Source organism: Emys orbicularis, chromosome 2 (assembly GCF_028017835.1).
Source record: "Emys orbicularis isolate rEmyOrb1 chromosome 2, rEmyOrb1.hap1, whole genome shotgun sequence".
Classification (NCBI taxonomy): Eukaryota; Metazoa; Chordata; order Testudines; family Emydidae; genus Emys; species Emys orbicularis.
This window is the reverse complement of record NC_088684.1, coordinates 166,752,785-166,768,739: the sequence shown is the minus strand read 5'-3', so window position 1 is coordinate 166,768,739 and position 15,955 is coordinate 166,752,785. Positions and strand designations below refer to the sequence as shown.

The following is a 15,955-nucleotide window of genomic DNA, read 5'->3' as shown; positions in this document are numbered from 1 at the left end:
CATAGTGCTTTGCAATTACCTCTTGTGCTAGTCTGAAGGCACAGCCGAACTGTTCACCATCACTGTTGCGAGACCAGACTTTTATCCCAGTGTTAATAACCTGTCAATCAAAGTAAAAAAGTACCAGTCAAGTTTAAGGAAAACCAAGTTTAAGAGTTACGTAACTCATCTTGAAACTGCTTAACTAGCAATCACAGGGAAGAGTAACTCTGCCATACAGAGGTCTTCATTTCTGTTGGAGATTGAATTAAACTCAAAAGTCAGAATCAAAATTTAGACCAGCTTATATTATTAGTGCTGTTCAAATTATAGTGCTTTGGGAGAAAAGGATGAATAAAAGTTCCCAACTCTGAAGATACAGTTATACATCTTGGGGCATCCTCTTGTTAACCACTTCCTTGTTGAAAATTGATCACTTATCCCTATGGGGAGAAGAGGTGGTCTTGCCATTAAGGCACTAAAATGCTTTTAAGAAACAGGTTCAGTTTCCAGCTCTGTTTAGGACTTCCTGTGTGACCTTGGAAAAGTCACTTAAGGCCAAGATTAAAAACATATATACTGTGGCAAGGCACCTCTTCCGTTTCGCCAGACTTAGCACTTCCCTGTCTGGCGATGGCGGGTCTGGGGTAAATCAGTCCCACTCTGGGCAGTGTTTGCCTCCCCCCCTTCTGTGCTCGCCTCCCCCCCTTCTGTGCTCCTTTGGCGGTGTTTCCAGGGTAGGCCCCACGGTTGACCTAATGGGTGATCCTTCATCAAAGAAAAAGGAAACAGTCTCTTAAACCCCAAAACAAAAGGGAATACCTTTCCTTGCCTCCTCACTGGGGCACGGTGTCATCCTGTTGCTTGCCCTGAGCTGTCAGTCCTTCCCCTAGCAGCAGGGGCGGCTCCAGGCACCAGTGCGCAGCAAGCGCGTGCCTGGGGTGGCAAGCCGTGGGGGGCGGCAGTCAGGCAGCCTTCGGCGGCATGCCTGCGGGAAGTCCGCCGGTCCCGTGGCAATTCGGTGGTGGGTACGCTGAAGGCACAGGACCGGCAGATCACCCGCAGAAATGCTGCCGAATCCGGGTGACCAGTGGACTGCCCGCAGGCGTGCCACCGAAGGCCGCCTGACTGCCATGCTTGGGGCGGCAAAAAACAGAGCCGCCCCTGCCTAGCAGGTCCTCAGGTTTGGCTGTTCCCCTATGGGAAGGAGCACAGCCTCTCAGCCCGGAAAAGCCGTAGCTTGTCTCTCTCCCCCCTCTTCTCTGCCTAGAGGAGAGTTTTGTAAAGGCCTCAGGCAGCCCTTAATTGGATTCAGGTGTCCCTAATTGACCTGAGGTAACCCCTTTCAGCTTGTAGGAAAAAAGGCCTTTAACATTCTAGGGCTAACATATCGGCCTTCCAAGACCCTTTTGCAACCGTCCGGCCTCACTGTCACTGTCACTGTCACTCACACACACACACACGTTTTTAATTTTGGCCTTAAGTGACTTTTCCATATATGTATATGTGTGTGCGTGTATTTTTATTTTATTGATATATATTAGAACGTTATATATAATATATATTTATTATATTATATATAATAAAAAATGCACACACACACGTACACATTTAATGTTAAGATCCTAAATCCATTTTAAGCACCCATGCCTAGCAGCGTAACCCCCACCCCAAAACAAACAAAACAAATAAAAAACCCTTGCCATTAATCTTTTGGTTCCCATCTGTACAATGAGAATATTTCCCTATCTCACAAGTGTGTTCCAAGGATAAGCCTTTAATGTTTGTGAAATGCCCAGATATTTCTCTGATGAAGGCCATATAAATTCCTTTATTTGGGAGGCTATGAAATCTCTGAACACTTTCACACACGATCCAGAGGGCTGTAACATATTTCTTTCCACTATAGGTCCGTCCGGAAAACAAGAATTCCACTTCACAAAAAAATTTGAGGTTTTAACATATCTGCTCTGATGTGAACAAAACTTTTAATGAAAAAACCCACACCTCAGAATAGCCAAAAGGCAATGGCACTAGCTTGGCATGTGGAAGACTGATTCAAGTCCCTGATGTGAATCAGACCTTAATGACTATACTGAGAGTAGCCACTACATTTCCACAAAAAAGGGAAGTTATTTACTGGTTCAATAACTGGAGTTCTTCAAGATGTGTCATCTATGTGTGTTCCATGTCTGGTGAGCAAGCACTCCATGCACTGGAGATCATAACACTTTAGCCTGCAGTATCCCCACTCCCTGCACAGCCTCAGGACCTTCACCGCTTTGAGTATATAAAGCAGGGTGGAAAAACAAACTGACCCTCTGTTCCTTCACCACTACCCAGTCCGAAGTATTAGACTCAGCAGAAGCTGGGAAAAGGAGAATGTGTTGTGGAACACAAATACAACACACCTCAAAGCACTCCAGTTACTGAACAAGTAACTTCCTTTCTTCTTTGCATGCTTTTCTATGTGTGTTCCATGTCTGGTAACTCCCAAGCAGTATAATTTTAAAGGTGGAGGGTACTCAGTCTAATTAAATAGGAATTTTAATACAGCCCTGCCAAATTGAGAATGTGCACATGATCAGGGCTGGCTCTAGGTTTTTTGCTGCCCCAAGCAAAAAAAATTTTGGCTGGCTGCCTGCCTCACCCCCACCCCCACCCCACTGCACCCTCCTGCCGCCCCAGCCCTGGGTCACTGGTAACTCGCTCCCAGGGCGGGTCATTCAGCAGGAATTTTGGATGTGCACAGAACACAGACAGGATTGGTTCCCATATGGTTACAGAACTGCAGTAAAGTGGAACAATTTTCAGCTTGTGTGATTGAAGGCTATCTGGATGCATATTATAAGACTGTCCTACATAAATGACGAAAAGTTGAGGTGCCTTTAGTATTCTTTTGTTCCATTCTTTGTTTCTATGGGGAATTTGCCAATGCAATATCACTGTCTTCCTTTTAAACAAATACAACTAAAACTTAAATAATAATAATAAATAATAAAAAAAGCAAGGGCTGTTGAAAATAGCAATTCCAGTCCTAATAACCACTGGGAAGCATTTCTTGCTCAATTTATTCTACTTTTTCCTACAGCAAGTTACAGTGGATCAGTATATTTGATTTGGGAGAAATGAAGTAACAGTTGCCCAAATTGAGCTTGAGCACTCCTGAATTTTGAGGGTGTTCAAATCTGGAAGGCAGATGCTGGATTCCCTTTCTGAATATTAGCTAAATCTGGAAAAGAAAAGTCAATTTCTGCTTCCATGGCTCAGAAGTGGAAATCCTCCTACGTGCCTGGTACTGTATCTAAAGCTGCCCAGTCTAGTAGAGCCTCCCCTCCCTTACTTTTCATTTTAAATTCTAGTGGGATCCACGTACCTGCCTTGCTAGGCTTCAGATACAGAGGTGCAATGTCCGTTTAGTCCACCCAATTCTTTCTTTGGGGGAGAGCCCAGGGCTGGGGCGGCAGGAGGTGTGGGTGGGGGCCAGAGCTGGGGCAGCAGGGAGTGCGGGTGCAGGGGGGGGAGAAGAGCCCAGGGCTGGGGCGGCAGGAGGTGCAGGCTGGGGCCAGGGCTGGGGCGGCAGGAGGTGCAGGTTGGGGCCAGAGCTGGGGCGGCAGGGAGTGCGGGTGCAGGGGGGGGGAGAAGAGCCCAGGGCTGGGGTGGCAGGAGATGCGGGTGGGGGGAGAGCCCAGGGCTGGGGCAGCAGGGGGGTGCGGGTGGGGGCCAAAGCTGGGGCAGCAGGGGGTGTGGGCGAGAGAGAGTCCAGGGCTGAGGCAACACAGGGGTGCGGGGGGAGCCCAGGGCTGGGGTGGGGGGCGGCAAAAAACCTAGAGCTGGCTCTGTCCCTACCATTTACAGCAAGCTGCAGCATGAGGTTTCAGTTCTACACTCCTTCCCCCTCCCTTTCCTGTTAATTGCGGCCGAGGGAATGCTGGGAAATGTAGTTCTTTCCCTGCTCCAGGGCTGGCTCTATAGGCAGGGAGCTAACCAAGGAACTACAGCTCCCAGGGCTCCCTGTCGGTTCTCAGCTCTCATGCTGGATTCTTGCGCCCCTGCAAATTTGCTGCCCCAAGCACCTGCTTGCTTTGCTGGTGCCTAGAGCCGGCCCTGCACATGATACTTCCACAATAGAGTAATGTTTTGTGAAGGTACATACATCACTCCTGGTAGCAGCCCTACAAATATTAATTATAGAAACATATCTAAATGAGGCTGTGGAGGCTGCCTGTGCCCCTGTTAAATGTGCCCTAATGTTCCCAGGGAGCTGTAAACTGGCCATCTTGTAACTCTATATAACCCAATACCCATCTAGAAATTCTCTGGGTTGAAACTGCCTGACCCTTAGTTGTTGTAGCCATGTTGGTCCCACAGTATTAGAAACAGAAGGTAGGCGAGGTAATATCTATTACCTCACCCACCTTCTCTCTCACTCTTATCAGCAATAGAAAACAAATAGTCTAAGGGATTTCCTAAATGATTCTATAATATCCAACTGAAAGAGTGGCTTTGGGAAAGAACAGTGATAAACGTATAGATTGATTTAAATGACAATCAAACTGCACTTTAGGAAAATTTAGGTTGCAGTCTGGGAATCAACTTGTCTTTGTGGAAAATTGTGCATGGCAGTCCTGCCATAAGTGCTTGTAACTTGCTCACCCAACGTGCTGATGTAATTGCCATAAGGAAAGTTGTCTTCATGGACAAATGCAGCAAGGTACTGGAGCTCAGTGGTTCATAAGCCCTGTAAGAACAACCTTAAGATCCCATGAAGGAGAAAGCTGCCACACAGGTGAAAAATTTTAACTTCTTTCAAAAATATTTTCATTAAAGATGAGAAGAAAACACAGGATAATTCTGAATTGAAGGATAAGCTAAAATAGCAGCCAAATGGACATGCAGAGAACTAACTGAAAACTTCAGGTTTTTCAAAGATAAAAGGGTAATCAAGATTATCAACGGTCATCATTTCCATTGGAGAAAGATTGCTTTGTGTCAACCAAATAGAAAAAAGTTTCCATTTTGCTGTGTCAATACTCATAGAAGTTTTCCTACTTTCAATCAATACCTTTTGAACATCAACAGAACAAGTTTTCTCCAAATCTGTCAGCCAAATTCTTTCCATGCAGAGAGCTGAAAGATGCCACGACTGGGTGAAAAGTGGTCCTATTGTTCTGGCTGACCAAGTCAGCACACAGTGGAAGAGGAAGCAACTGTTTCCTGAGTTCTGCAAACCAGTGCTGTCTGTGCCATACTGGAACTACCAGAATAACCACGGCTCCATTTTGTTTGATTTTCCTCAACACAAGGGATTAAGGGAACAGGGGTGAGCATAAAGCAGACCCTGAGACCATGGAATCAGAAACACATCCTCTAAAGAACTCAGGTTCTGTCCCCACTTTGAGCAGAAAGACGTGCATTTCTTATGGTTGGTGGGAATAAATCTATTTGGGGTATGCCCCATTGACCAAACACAGACTTAACGACAGAGTCCTTTACAGTCCTCTTGCGGTTCATCAAAAAATTCCTGCTTAGACAGTCTACCAATAAACTGTGAAGAGACGCCAGGTGAACAGCAGATATTGTTAAGTTATGCCAAGTAATACATAAATTCCATAAAAGGACTGCTTCCCTGGCTCTGCCCTACTTATTCACATGAAATATTGTTGCAGTATTGTCAATCATATTTCAATATGTTGACCTACAACATGAAAGAGAAAGGATCTGCATGCAAGCCATATTGACTGGAGATCCAGAACATTAATAGGATGTCAGGTAATGCAATGAGACCATTGACTCTGAAATGAGACATCTCTAAAATAACATTGATGCATCTGTGACAATCAACCTTGCAGGAAGTGATGGGGAGAAAGGAATGCCCTTGCAAACTTGCTGCTGATCCTTCCACCAACTGAGGAAATCTGCAGCTTCACATCCATACTCTGAACTCCGAGGCGATAAAGGGTTTTTAGCCACTCCTGAAGATGCAGCCTTGCCAATGGACTTACCAGAGTGCATGAGGCCATATGACCCAACAGGCAAAAAGGCTTGTTCTGTCTGAGGGTTGTTCTGTAGCTGATTGATCAGTTCCAACATGTTGTTGAACCTGGTTTGAGATAGAAACACCTTTGCAACTGTGCAGTCTATGAGGGCCCCAATAAATTCTATTCTTTGAGACAGTCAAGTGAGACAGGCCCTTGTTTATTCTTATGTACTGAATGCTGTCTGATACTTGTCAAGGAGAAGAAACCTGAACTAATCAGTCATTGATATACAGGTAAACCAAGATATTCCTTCAACTTAAATGCACTACAACTACAGCCAGGCACTTCATAAAAGTCCCTGTGGCCATCAGCAAGCCAAAAGGCACACCCTGCATTGGTAATGCATACTGCCCACTACAAAACACAGGTATTTTTAATGTGTTAGGTGAATCGAGAGCTGCAAACCAATCAAGAGGATCCAGGATGGGCAGAAAGGAAGAGAGGGCTACCATCTGAAACTTGAACTGATGCACAAAGGAATTTAGATTTCTCAAGTCTAATGTCAAATGCGAGCCTCCCGATTTCTTGGGAATCAGAAAATATTGGGCATAGAAGCCGTTTGCCCAATGCTGAACAGGGAACTTCCTTGACAGGCCCTAGAGTCAGAAGCAACTGAACCCCTTGCCAAAGTAGACTCTTCAGGAACCCCCTCCCAGGAGAGAGACAAGGAAGGAGGTTGAGGCTACTGGATAGACTAATAACTTTTTTGAATTATTTCCAGCACCCAAAATGGAAAATATTCAAACCCAACTGAAGGAACTGATACCATTTTTTCACCTTTTTACAAGTTGCAGGCAGTGATGCTGGTGTCTGCCATTGTAACTGTGACAGTTCTAAAACAATCTTGTTTATGGGAAAAGCAAGCCCCTCAGATTAGGACATACATAAAATGTCCAATAATTTATGTCCCTTATCTTGGACAGTCTGAATTGGCATTTCAAGTATCATTGCCATTTACCAAAGTTTAATTTATAATCCTGGTAAAGTCAAAGGTGATGAATCAGCTTTATCTGGTAATGAAGGGGATGCGTAAGTTAGGATAATATCAATAGCCTTATGCTAAGTAACATCCTTAGTCAGAAGCCAATGCAGCTAAAAAGCAGAGACCCCAAACTGCTGACATAATTGCGGATACTGAAACACAGACAGATCCTGAGGTGAAAGCGAACTCTCTCTGGAAGCAGATGTTGAAGAGTGTCCGGTGGTGTGTTGATAGGACTACAGGGGCCAATAAGATCAAGAACTTTGACCACATAGATGAAAAAAATGTGGCTGAGGGTTGAATATTAGGCAGAGGGAACTGGCTTAATTTACCTTAGTTTGCCTTTAACCCTAGTCTGCATCCCCACCTTATATGGATTATAGCATGGCAACCTTGATGAAGGTGAGGCATCCTCACTATCAGAAGACGACGACAGCACAGCTTCATCTCCCCGTTGAGGGGCAGATCCTACAGGACTCCTAAGCAATATCCCCAATGGTCCTGACGTGGACAGCAATGGAGGCGCAGAGGGCAGTCACAGTCAGATCCCCTCAGGCTGTGTACATCAGCACTTTGCTGCTCTGCTGGGGACAGATCCAGTTCGAAGGTTTTAGACCTAGATACAGCTGGCAGCAGCAACCTTGGCTCCTTAAAGCACTGCCATGAATGAGTTGGCCCCAAAGCTAACAGCTCTGACTGTGTTGGACCTGAAGGAAGCAGAGCTGAGGAGAGCAGTGCCACTGCTAAGAGAAGCCCTCTGCCTAGTGCTGGAGAAGCAGGCACCAGCAGCCCCAAGATCTTAGAGGCTCTCTCTTTGAGACCTGAAGGGACTTGAGGTAATTTTAGAAGCAATCTCTGAAGAGCAAGGAAGGGGAATCTCTCCTTTCTTTTTTGGAGCAGTTTTAGTAGAGGACTGAGCCTTATGCTACTTCCGGTAATAGGGTTTTTCTGCTATCTGCCCCAGCAGAGGCTGAGGTAACAGTGACCCTCTGAGGCTCAAGCCATGGCAGGAACACTTTTAGCTGACAATTGTTCCAGAGTGGGAAGATCCTATCTCCCTTCAGGATCCGAAATAGGTTACATTGATTTTTCCAACAGAGGAAGTTTTAGCCCGTTTTCTTTGAATTTAGCAGACCTTTTCATAAGGGACTTACAATCCCTACATTTTCCCCTAACAAGTCCATCAGCCAGGCAGTAAAGACAATTAGAGTAGAGAACTGTCATTAAGGGGCACAGCAGCCTCACATGACAACACAATTTAAAACCTGGGGAGTTTTGAGCAGACATGAGGAAGTTTCCTTATTGGGAAAAACAAAAAAAACCCAAATAAACTAAAAACCTATCAGATCAATTACAATATACCCTAACTACCCATAGCTATCTATTTACAGGTAAACTAATATATGAGCAGACAAGATGGGACACTATCAACTGGTTCTAACAATCAAGGACAGTGAAAGGAAATGACGGTTGGTTGGTTGCTCTGCCCTCTTTTATCCCCTCAAGCAGGGTTGCCAAGTGTCTAATCACACAAACCCAAACACCCTTGCCCTGCCCCTTCCCCAAGGCACTGCCCCCACTCACTTCATCCCCCCTCCCTCCGTTGCTCACTTTCCCCCACCCTCACTCACTTTCATTGGGCAGGGGGTTGGAGTGCGGGCTCTGGACTGGGGCCAAGGGGTTCAGAGTGTGGGAGGGGGCTCCAGGCTGAGCCTGGGATGGGGGTTGGGGTGCAAGAGGGGGTGCAAGCTCTGGGAGGGAGTTTGGATGCTCAAGGGGGCTATGGGCTGGGGTGCAGGCTCCAGGAGGGGGCTCAGGGCTGGGGGTTGGGATGTGGAGAGAGTGAGGGGTGTGGGCTCTGGCCGGGCAGCGCAGCGGACCTAAGGCAGGCTCCCTGCCTACCCTGACCCCGCGCCGCTCCTGGAAGCGGTCAGCAAGTCCCTGTGGCCCCAGGCTTTGAGGGAGCAGGTGTGAACAACAGAGACTGCTGACCAAAGTGTTCCAATCTTTGGCGCATAGAGCACATGTGTACTTGACGTGGAACACATATAGACAAGCACTCACAGTAGTAGTTTTGGCTTCAAAGAATCATCATTTTTCCAACAAAAGAAGTTTTGTTTGAGAAGTTCCCAACCAGCTCTACTCCACTGTTACAAATCCCAGGTCATAAGAATAAAATGTATCTATACAAATTCTACTGTACGGTCCTCTCCACTTATTTTATTTTCATTATGCAGGGTGGCACCATCTCCATTTTAAAGAATTCCCTTCCCCCATCTTGTAAAAGTAATATTCCTTCCAGTCTTGGAGGAAACTGGGTACCGAAAATTCAGACAGTCACTTCCTTGACAATAAGGCAAGAGGAAACAAAACACACCCATTCCGACTAAGCGAAGGTCCCAGCAGCAGATAGCTTCTGTAGACAGACATTAGGTTCTGGAGGGATACACAAACAAGTGTCCACACACTGATTGCCTATGGGCCCCATGCTGAAAATCTAAAAATAAGAGTCATACCTTCATTCTCTCACTGTTGTTCAGCAATACATTCCTTAGCTCCTTAGAAACCATGTATAGCTGCCTCTTCTTTCCTTCTTGAGTTCGCGTTAATAAATTCATCTTGGGGAATGAAGGATCCAATGCATAAAACTTCCTGTGGTCATAATATTTATGTTTTGTTTGCCCAAGTTCAAGATTGAGTAAATGACAATTTATTGACTAACCTATTCCCCACAACCCCCTCCTGACTCAGCCACTTAATAGATGGTTTGGCTTCAGAATACATGAGGTTAATCCATGCACTCGATAGAATCAAAGCATTTTAGAAAATTCACAGAGAAAAAAAATACATTTTAAAAATAAAGTTCAGTTGAAAATTTCCATGCTGAATGCCTTGCCTGCATTCTGAATATATTTCTAAGCTTAACTCCATTTTCATTCTTACTTGGCTATTTCCATTTAAAAGGAAGAGTTATAGTTTTGAGTATGTTCACTTCATCTTAAAATTGAGGAAGCTTGCTTTATGTATGAGCAATAATCTAGATTTTTTTCCCCCTCAAGCATTATACTAGACCTATTCACCTGTGGAACTGATCGTGAATTACTTTTGAAACCTTTATTACAGAATAAAATGACAGAATTTCTCCTTACTGGATGGGTGGAAATAATGGATCATCTTCAGAGAGGAACACAAACGGATCTTCTTTAAATCCAAACAGCTTCATTTTCTTAGACGGTGGTGGTCTAGAAGCAAATTCATGTAAATACTTTGTTAAACACTGCAGATGTACTCATTAGTCAATGCTTGTTCTGCAAATAGTAACAAACGTACAAAACCAGGCACTGACATTTTCCCATACTTCACCTAGTATTCAATACTATTCTACAATTTTAATCACTGAAAATTCATAGATGGAGATGGCAGAAGAGAAATATACGGCAGCTGGAAGATGAGCAGAGGCTTATGGAGGGAGCAATTGTGAAGCATGCTGAGAAGTTTTCTCAGACACAAATGGGAAGGCAGGTGGGAGATAAGGCAAAGAGAAGAGGGTCAGGAGCAACAACAGCTCAACTCTTGAAAGTAGTACTGCCCTCCTCAGTAGGGAAGGGAGAAATAATGGACTCTGAAGGAGCCAGAAGAGGCAACTGTTTCCATACTGCTATGATAGGAAATTGATGTAAGAAGCAGTTAGTGCAGATAGGAGGTTGCTGTAGTGTGAGTGAAAAAAATCAAGCACTGAAGTGTATTAGATGTGATGTAAACCTTTGCTTGCACAGCTGGCACATTGAAATGAAGGGTTTAAAATACCCATAAAATGTTTTTGAAGGTATAAACAAAACCTATGATTCCATAAAATGCAGGTATCGTAATGTAGACAATATAGAGTTGGGTGCTCTCATTTTTTACCTATCCATAATCAGTCTCATCACTTCACTACTGAAACCCTTTTCTCCTCCTCACTCTTTTATGCTTTCTTCCATGGTGCCTTCTATGCCTAAAACTCCATTCCTATCCTAGTGTACCACAGACCTACTCTCTTCATTTAAGTTCCTCTTTTAAACTCATTTCTTAAAAAGCTCACAAATACCGAGCCATGTCTGCAAAAAAGCATCATCACTCCACTGTTAAAAAGGCATCCTAAATCAGCACCCTTCCCTCTGGGCTGCCCAGTTATTCAGACCAGCACTTTGAGAATTCAGAGAGTAAGATAATCAAGACTGGAACTGCATCCTCCACGGAGTCTTGTACAGCAAACACACACATTGTCAGCAATGTGTTTGTAAGCTCTTTAAATGTCTTTAGCACCAATCTAAGGACAGGGCAAGGGAAAAGGGCAAAATTAAAGCAAATGATCATGTTATGGAAAGTGCAGTGTGTATTCTATTAGGTCCACTTTTTAAAATTAGACATACAATTTAAGAACTGAACAGAACTGGAGTTCTCCACCGAGCACGGGACTCTTGTGTTAGACACTGTTAGGAAGCAAGGACAGGACAGATGCTTAAATGTAGTCTCTTACCCACATACTCCATCTTTCTTGCTTTGCTCACTCTCTACATTCAGCAAGTGTTGAGTTTCCTTAGATTCTTCATCCTCAGCATCTGGTGGTTCTTCAACAATTTCTACAGAGCCATCTTCTGTAGCAGGTGCACTCACTGAAACATCTCCTGTTCTCTGTGATAACCTGCGCTGAAGCTGTTCCAGATTATTATGAAGAAAAAGTTAGATACAACTGTTACAACAAAATGCCTACATTATCCCTAAAATGAACATATGCTCAGCTCTCACTAACATTTACATAAAATGTAATTGTATATAAATTGTATATATTGTAGATAAAGTAGCTCCCCAAAGGTCACGTTACCATCCATTCAAAGATACATGTACTGTATTTGGTCTCTATGCACCCCATTATAGCAGAGCAAGAACTCTGCTACAGTTAAGGTTAAGATCAGCTTTCCATTTAAGCCTCAACTTTTCTAAGTCCTCTAAAGTCTACCCAGTTGTTCAAATTGCCTTGGAGGCGAGAGATAATGTTAGTGGCCCAAATTCTGGGCCATTTGTCAAGCTGTTGGGGTGTGTGTCTGTTTTGAGAAATGTAATCGGAGTAAAGAAGGCACTGAAACTTTTTCTGGAAAAAAATTTTTTCCCACAAGAATGCTTAGGGGGAGGGGAGAGGCAACTAGGGGTGCAAGAGAAGGTGGCAATAGGGGAAGAAGGGTTTGGGTCTCCATTAAGGGATGGGAAGAGGAATGGGGGGGGAAGGGGACCTCCGGTAAAGTGGAGGGGGTAGAAATTAAGGAAAGTGGAAAGGGAGAACACAGGAGTGGTTGGAAAATATCAGGAATAGCAGAAACTGGAGGTAGGCATGTCAGTCCTCAACTCTCCCCATTGGTGTGCATGCTAGGATATATGGAAGCCCTAACCCCTCGGCAGGGGGCTGAGCCCCTCTACTTTCTCACTGTGTTTGAGGATCTGGGGAGTGGGAATAAAGGTAACAAATTTAAAGACATAAAATCCAGAAAAGGAATAGTTAAAATATTCCCTGTGTGGGGTGTGGAGGCTGGTCAACCTGTGGGGAAGTGGTACAGTTTGGAGGAGGGGCAGGCTGGGTGCAGCTGGAGCATGGTGGCTGGAAAAGCCTGGCTGAAGCAGGTGCAGCAGTCACAGCTGGAGGTTGGTAGTAGGAGTGAGGGGCCAGCTCAGCATGCAGCTCAGACTATATAACCAAGGTAGTGTGCAGCCATTGAAACTGCAGCTGCTAGGCCTGTGGCATGCAGCAGCATAGGGCATGAGACAGCAAGGAGTAACTTTTTCCATGTTAATGGTTTCTACAGTGCCAACTAATGGCTTAATGGGATGGGAAGGGGTACTGGACATTTTGATGGGGGAGGGGGTACATGTTGAGGGGAATGGTGAGGTGGAAGGCAGAAGGAGAGAGGAAGACACACCTGTCTTCTCTCACGCATTGAAAATTATAAAATAACAATATAATAAAACTGTCAAGGTTTTGAGACAGACCATAGATGAAATTTCTCTCACCAGCCCTGTTAGCAACTACACATTGCAAACATTTCAAAGTATGACCATTATCTCCATTCCATTGTAACAACATGTACAGAAGGGGGGACTGAACACTGAGGAATCACATAGCGGCCTAGTGAAGAAACCACTAGACTAAAACTATTTCTAGCTCTGCCACTGGCCTGCTGGGCAAGTCACTTCACCTCATCGTTCCACTTGATTCCCATGAGGAATATTCCCCTCTAAAGAGATGCAATGTTTTAAGTTAAAGGGACACCAACTTGAAATCTTGTCAGTTTAAAAAAAAAAAAAAAGTTCTTTCAGTACAGTATCTGCCTTTCTATTTTACTGGGGTTTCACAATCCCCTTTTCCTACTTGTAAAAGGGATTTACAGACTATGGAACCGTAAATACCTTAGGTCAGTGGTTCTCAAACTTTTGTACTGGTGACTCCTTTCACATAGCAAGCCTCTGAGTGCAACCCCCCCTTATAAATTAAAAAGGCTTTTAAATATATTTAACACCATTATAAATGCTGGAGGCAAAGCAAGGCTGGGGTGGAAGCGGACAGCTTGCGACCCCCCCATGTAATAAGCTTGTGACCCCCTGAGGGGTCCCAACCCCCAGTTTAAGAATCCCTGCCTTAGGTGCTTTTGAAAACCTGCTTCTAAATGTTTTCCTTTACCTTCTTGCTGTGTGAAAGGCCCACACAAACAAAAGGGAATTGACAAGCTAGCTGACTGACTACACAAAATAAACAGACAAAACAGAAAAATAATTTTAATTTCTTTCAGTTATAGCAATCTTAGGTATTATTTCTAACACAGAAATTCAGATAAACAATTTTTCAGTTGATGATATACCTTTAATATACCACATTCCCAATGTGACACCTATATTTATTTATTTAACAATAATCCTGTAAAGCAGAGTGTTTATCAGTATGAAAAGTATTTATACATCTTGGAAAGGTCATTCTAGCATTGAATCAAGTTCTGGAGTTTTCATGGAATGTTTTTGCAAACAAGTTTCACACTGGAAGGGCCACCACATGAGTTTAATAGACAACTAGAAAAAGTTAAGATTTCATATAAATGCATACTTTGTTTCCATAAAATAAAAAAACCTGAACTTTTGCAGTGTTTAAAAAATACTTCACGGAAGGGCATGAAAGACAACTACCTTTACTAACTGTGATTTTTCCAATAATACTCTAAATAGTTTATGAAAGCTTCCAAAACACAATATATGCTGTCATCACTGCTCTTTAAAAAGGAACATTACCTTAGATTGGCGTTTATTCCATGGCATTGGCGATTTTTTTATTAATACAGCCACAAAGAAACCTCCAGTGTTCTGGTGATGTGGCAATATTCTAATGCTGGAGAGGGAAAAAAGTACTTCATGGTCAATACCAGCAATCGGATTTTTATGAAATACTGAAAGAAACATGCTCACATTTACTTTAGTGTAAATTATGTATCTGTTAAAATTAGGAAGATGAAATCATCAAGTTAGAAACAGAGTCTAAATGAAATATTCTAGCTTCCTATAGTGAATTGCATCAGTTGTAAAATATCCTTAGTTTTATATTTGACTAAACTTTAGCATTGATAAAATGAGAATTTTAAATGCTTGATTTTTTTTTTAAAAAAGATTATTCACTACAAAAGGCTTTCCAATTTGCAAACAACTGGTTGTTTAACTGCACTACTATTTTAATCAAGAGATCTAACAATAATACCTAGCTGTTACATAGCACTTTTCATGCCCTGTATATACTTGTAGTAATTCTGTCAAATTGTAAATGAAGCCAGAATTTGTCCTTATGTTGTCATCAAGTAGTACAATCTTCCTTGAAATCAACCTATAATTATCTCTTACTGCCTTATGTATTTTTAGGGTTCTAATCATAGTATCCAGTTACCAATGCTTATAATGAATACCGCATCCTAGCCACTTAAAAGTTTAGTTCTAGCGCACAATTCATTCCTAAAACTGAACTGCCAGTTACCGCAAGGTGTCTTCACATCACCATAAAAGCTAAACCTCAAAATTCCCTATAACTTTAAGCCACTCTGGGAAAACTTACCAACGCTCCAGGTTCATTGCTTTTAGTTTTTCTTCATCTTTTATTGGGAACATGGTGGGCCGAATTTGGGTCTGCCTGTTAGAAGGCACGTCCTTCCAGGCTTCAAACCACTGTCCATCTTTTAGCATTACCTGCATGGGAAAATGGGATAATGTCATTTCAGCCTGCAATTTTGCATCACGTAACAATACGGTGACCAGGTGTCCAGTTTTGGACCGGAACACCTGGTCAAAAAGGGATCCTGGCAGCTCCAGTCAGCACCGCTGACCGTGCCATTGACTGTCCAGTTGGCGGTGCCGCCGCGCCGCATAGTGGGGCTGGCAGACTCCCTGCTAGCCTCTGTGCCATGCGGCTCCCAGGTTGGGAAGCAGCTGGCATGTCCAGCTCCTAGCCTTAGGGGCAGCCAGCGAGGTCCACATGCTTCCCCGCCTGCAGCTCCTACTGGCTGGGTCACGGCACGGGAGGAACTAGTGCAAGTGTGACTCGAGAGCGCTCAGCATGCGGCTGTTGAGGGGTCACATGGCATGCCCCTCTCCCACTGCTGCCCGGCCCACTTCTCCTCATCTCTCCCCCCATTGCCGGCACCCAGGAGTTTGAGGTATGTGTATCCCTGTCTCCGAGTGCTGGGAATGGGGCTGCACCCCCATCCCCCTTCACTGCATCCCTTCCCATTCTAACCCTCCTGGACCCCCATTCCCGGTCATTGCATCCCTCCCCATCCCAACCCCCATGCCCCCCATCACCCCGTCATTGCATCCCAACCCCCGCTCTCCTCACTGCATACCTCCCCATCCCATCCTACCACCCACACCTACCCACCCCAGCCCTGTGCCCCTT

General features: G+C 44.2%; 1 protein-coding gene across 1 annotated transcript in view; it reads right to left on the bottom strand.

Moving 5' to 3' along the window:
• Window positions 1–15,955, bottom strand: part of NSUN2 (NOP2/Sun RNA methyltransferase 2) — a 62,527-nt gene that overhangs the window by 16,810 nt on the left and 29,762 nt on the right. Inside the window, exons 11-16 of the mRNA XM_065398836.1 lie at window positions 15,119–15,249; window positions 14,311–14,407; window positions 11,522–11,697; window positions 10,152–10,244; window positions 9,519–9,654; window positions 20–100 (exon numbers count right to left, since the gene is read on the bottom strand). Of these exons, the coding sequence (XP_065254908.1) occupies window positions 20–100; window positions 9,519–9,654; window positions 10,152–10,244; window positions 11,522–11,697; window positions 14,311–14,407; window positions 15,119–15,249 (714 nt within the window). The remainder of the gene's footprint in view (window positions 1–19; window positions 101–9,518; window positions 9,655–10,151; window positions 10,245–11,521; window positions 11,698–14,310; window positions 14,408–15,118; window positions 15,250–15,955) is intronic.